General features: G+C 63.6%; 1 protein-coding gene across 2 annotated transcripts; it reads right to left on the bottom strand.

Moving 5' to 3' along the window:
- Window positions 1-966: 966 nt before the first annotated feature.
- Window positions 967-4,163, bottom strand: LOC118649093 (secretoglobin family 1D member 2-like). Of its 2 annotated transcripts, none has more exons than XM_036295895.1 (3): window positions 4,005-4,163; window positions 2,229-2,416; window positions 967-1,104 (listed from the first exon to the last, which is right to left on the bottom strand). In XM_036295895.1, the coding sequence occupies exons 1-3, from the start codon at window positions 4,057-4,059 to the stop codon at window positions 1,075-1,077; spliced, it is 273 nt and encodes a 90-aa protein (XP_036151788.1). In that variant the 5' UTR covers window positions 4,060-4,163; the 3' UTR covers window positions 967-1,074. The 2 variants fall into 2 exon arrangements, with proteins under 2 accessions (XP_036151788.1, XP_036151787.1); XM_036295894.1 differs by having other exon boundaries at window positions 3,948-4,133.
- Window positions 4,164-4,857: the final 694 nt, after the last annotated feature.

Here is a 4,857-nt window from a genome sequence, read left to right as displayed (position 1 = left end):
TCCTGGAAACATGGGGGACCATGGCCTAGGCTCTCAGGTGCAGAAGGCGGGCCCCCCTCTCCTGTGGGAGGTCACTGTGGGATGGATGCTCAGGGGCATTGCAGGGAGGGCAGCTCCGACCCCAGGGGACCGGGTAGGAGCCTTGGGCACAAGCCTGGAGGGACGAGGGCAGGACGATGACATGGCTGTGCAGATGGAAAGGACAGGCTGTGCGAGGGAGGGGGGGCCGAGCAGGTAAACGGGGTGGCTCACAGGTGTCAGGAGTCAGATGAGCTGCAGTGGGGCCATAAGCCCCAAACGTTCCATGCCCTAAGCCCTGGACTTCCCTTTCTTCTCTATGGGGACTTGGCAGCTGCCATAAAGGTACGGATTCTGAGTGTGGGCGACACCCTGGATTCCCTGGGCCTGCTCTCTGCCACAGCCACATGTGGGGGAGGAGGAGGCAGAGGTTCCACAGGAAGGAGGCGCAATGGCAGCTCAGGGGGCCCTGGAGCCCATGCAGCCAGACAGGGACTGCATCCGCCTCCCCGCGGGAAGCCGCCAGGAAGAGCTTCCCCCTGGACTTGCACAGCCAGCGGGCCTCCGCACCCTGGGGTCTGGGCAGAGGGTGACGGACCGCAGCCTCCTGTCCTGGCCCCTGGGACAGACTGCCCTGACCCAGTGCGCGGCGGGCCTGGCAGCAGCCGCTGGAAAGGAGTCTGAGCTCTCAGCTGTGCGGCTGGCTGAGCGGGCCCCTCGGGGATGGAGGTGTGGGAGCCTGCGTGGCTCATGCAGGGCCTGGGCCTGGGAGGCCTGTGCAGAGACGCGGGCCGGGCCCTGAGCCAACGTTCCCCTGTGATCCGCGCCCTCAGGCGCCAGGTCACTGCCCATCGGGTCAGCGTGACGCTCTGTTGTCACCACCCAAGGCCCCTCATGATGCCCCCCCACCCCGGCCAGAGACTGGGATAAAACAAGACAAGCGGGACGTGCAGGGCAAGTGATTTATTGAAGCAAGACGTTGAAACCTCTACATTTTCCAGGGAAGGTCAGGGCATCCGTGAAAGCAGGGGCCCTCGTAGGTGGGGTTTGTGGAATCTATTCGTTGCACTTGTCCACTATAGCCTCCTGAAATAGACACAGAGAGAGAGAAAGGGCTGTCAGTCCCGCTGCCCTGGAGATGCCCCAGGCACAACGTGTGCTCACAACCAAGACGCAGAAGGCATTGCAACCAGCAAATGCCAGCTGGGCGGCGGGCAGACAGGGTGCAGGTGTGGATTCAATGGTCCCGGTGCAGGACCAGCAGCTGACACGTCAGGGAAGAGCCATGGCCACGGCCGGACGCAAACGCCTAGGATCCGAGGAGTGGCCTCGGGTTTCTGATGGAGCAGGAGGGGGACGGGGGAACGAGAGCCCGGAATTTGCTTTCTCTGAGTCCCAGGTCCCAGGACGGGACTGTTCACTCCAGAGTGGACGAGGTGGGGGTGGCGGGCTGGGCAGGTGGGGGGACCACGGGAGGATCTGCCTGCAAAGATCTGCAGCCCCGGCGGGGACATGCAACCTGGTGGTGCACTGACATGTCCACACTGAGGCCCTGCGCGTGGGGACTCCTGCTGAAAGCCCGACCTGGTTCAGGGGTGGAGGAGCTGAGACAGACCCCCTCCCCCCCAGTGTCTGATTTCCTCAGAGAGACAGGGAGGCGGTCAGCTCCCCCTGTGGCTGCAGAGGACAGACTGGGAGGGGCCCTGCCCTCTGGCCTGATGGCTGAGGAGGGAGAGGGGGAGGGGACAGGGACTGGTCCTGGCTGTGCAAAAGCTGCCAGAGCCCCGCCTGCCTCCCTCCTCACGGGGCGGGGCCAGCTCCCTGCCTCCCCTGCCTCCCCCTGCACCCCCACCCCATGGCGTTCCCCAGGGACAGGGTCTCCTGCCCCCAGTGAGGGACCTCGCCCTCCAGAATGCTCCCAGGCAGGGAGGCAGCAGTGTCTGGCCCTTCACCATCACCGCCTGGGCCCTGGCTGTCCCCCCTCAGGACACGTGGGGAACCCGGACCCCAGGGAGGGGCCTGCAGAGGCTGTGCAGCCTGAGGCTGGCCCAGCGGGTGTCGGGTCACCATCCACCCTTGGCCACGGCCCCCTCTCTCAGAGGTGAGCAGAGGGGCCGGTGCCCCCACCTGTGCCCCCCAGAGCAGCGCCCTCCTCCCGCCTGGCCATGCAGCTGAGCAGCAGCCTCTATGCAGAAGGAGAATGGAGTTACCACAACGTCGTAAATTTTGTGTCTGTTGCTAAAGGACATCCGATCTACGCAATACTTCACAGCCATCGTGGAATGGTAGGCAGGTTCAGGTGCCGGAAAAGTCTTGAGGATGGAATGAAAGAGCGGTTTAATGTCCAACAGGAAGGCTCTCGCTTCGTTTTGAAGGGCTGGACAGGTTTTGGCATTTGCTGGAGGAGAAGAAAAAGAAACACATTGGATATAGGAAAGTCACTTTTCCCCACGGCTCCCTGAGCTCAGATCTAGACAGGAACCCCAGGGACTTATGGTCTCCTCCCATACTTGTGCCCAGGACAATGCATCTCCCCAAATCCTCACTGGCGCCGGGTCACAGAGCACGCAGCGGAGCCCGGATGGAGCACAGGTGACCACCCCTGGTCAGTCTTCCCCTTTAGCAAGTACACCCAGGCCTTCCCAAGAGTCCCCTGCTTTGCCCCAGTCACTGTCCCTGGATTTCAAAGACTCAGCTTTGCCCCTCAATAGAGCCTCACCTGCCTTTGTCTGGCTACTGGGGGAGGGAGCCGTTAGCCCTCAGTCTTTCCAGGGAAGGGTAGGGTCAGGTCCTGGCAGAGGGCCCAGAGGGGGACAGTAAATGCGGAGAGGAGGGAGGAACGCTCCTAAGGGATGGAGGATGCCCTTGGAGGCTCAGTCTAAAACTGGGATCATGTCATGGGAGGGAGAAGGCTCAGGCTTCACCGAGGAAGTCTGTGAGTGTCACACCTGACACTGAGGCTTAGACCACGACTAGCTCTTTGGTTCCGCCCTGAGGACAGAATCCCCTGGAGGGGGCACAGGAATGACTTTCCACCCAGTGGGTTGTGCTGAGACCTGCAGGAACCACTTCCGGGTCTGGATTCTCCATCCCACCCTCAGGCCTCTGCCAGCACCTGCAGCTGGGACTGTGCCCACCAGGCCCCTCCCACCTGGGAGACAGCTGCTCTGCAGGGAGGTGGAGGGTCAGGTCAGAAGTCACCTGGGGAGAGAGGACGGGGTTCAGAAAGTCAGATGGAAGAGACTCCAAAGGACTTGGCTCAGCCCCGAGCGTGTGAGAACCCGCCCAGCATTGCAGTCCACTGGCCACCTTCTCCGGGAAAAGGGCAGTGGCGGCCCCAGTGCTCCCACTGGCTCTGCACGTCCTGGCTGGGCCCCTGGAGGAGGGGGGGGCCTGTGGGGCGCCTGAGCGCCTCTGGGTCTCAGAGCCACGTGGACACTGGCCACTCTGAGCCTCAGGCGGCACTGCTCCTCTTGAACGGAGCCCTCTCCTGCTGGAACATTCTCTGAGTCTGAACCTAGGAGTCCAACAGCCTTGGGCTCACCTGGCACCTAAGAGACCCTGGAGGAGACGACGGTGAGACCAGGGCGGCCTCGGACCACCTCCTCTCCGCCATCGCCCCAGCTTCTCTCCTGGGCGCTGGGATGCGGGGAGGAGAGGCCTGGGGAGATGCAGCCTGTGCTCCAGGCCACAGCGCTGCAGGGGCAGGACCCTGGCTCACGTGAAGGTGACTCCGTCCAGCTGCTTCTGTGTCACAGACCAGGCGGCAGTGGGGCCTCCCACGGGACCGCCCACACTGGCCTGAAGGGGTTTCTGTGGAAGTTCCAGAGCCCCGGGATCGGACACCCCGAGTGCTGGGCTTTGGGGGCTGGTCCACAGGGCGCGGGAAAGGTTAGATTCTGACCGTCCCCCCTCCCCATGTAAGTCACCTGGACCGGAGAAGGGCCCTTCCCGGCTGATGGTGTCTGAGTGGACGTGACACTCACCGTCAGAGCAGCAAAGCGCCAGCGTGACCAGCAGCAGAGACAGGGCCAGCTTCATGGTTCCTGGCTGAGCGATCAGCTGAGCAAACCGTGAGCGCTGAGGAGCTGGACTGAGCAGCCTGGGAGCCCAGGGCTATTTGTACCCAGGGAGCCTCACTGGTCCTGCCACAGGGGACGGGCAGGTCACAAGGCCTGGCTTCCAGCCACCCTTCCTCACGGACGGCTGATGCCATCCATCAGCGTCACAGCCCGGGGACTTGGTCAGAGCGGGAGTTGCTGGCACCGGGCACGGCTCCCTCGGCCCCGCCCGAGGCAGGAGGGTCACAAGTGTGCACCCTGTGGATGGAGGGGAGCGCCTGGGATTCAGCTCCTTGAGTGCAGACAGGGTCCGCTTTGCTCTTCCCTCAGCCCAGGGCCTGGCACAAGAAGGGGGCCAGCACGTGACCCTGCGGGAGATGCGTGACCCCGAGTGAATGAGCTCTCAGTGTGGCTGGGCCGCACCCTCAGGGTAAAATGGTGCCCGCTGGGCCAGGGCTGCTTAGGGCAGTGGAGGGAGTCAGTCCGTGGTGTCCGCCTCCACAGAGAAAACAGTGCCAAGAGGAGGCCCACCCTCCCACTGCCCCCTTCCTGCTCGAGCGCCTGTGGAAAGCCATGCCCACAACTTCAGATCCATCAACGCCCACGTGTCCTGGGGACGCTTTCACTTGTCGGTTCCGAGGGGGCCCCTGTGCTCATCGGGCTCCACAGGAGAAGCGCCCACAGGGCTGGTCCCCCACCTGTGCCGACCGTGGGCCGCTGCTCCATGGGCACAGGGAGGCCGCCCGACTCGGAGACAGGCTGTGGGAAGCAGGTGACA

The sequence above is a fragment of the Myotis myotis genome, unplaced genomic scaffold (assembly GCF_014108235.1).
Source record: "Myotis myotis isolate mMyoMyo1 unplaced genomic scaffold, mMyoMyo1.p scaffold_m19_p_27, whole genome shotgun sequence".
Classification (NCBI taxonomy): Eukaryota; Metazoa; Chordata; class Mammalia; order Chiroptera; family Vespertilionidae; genus Myotis; species Myotis myotis.
This window is presented reverse-complemented; position numbering and strand designations above follow the sequence as displayed.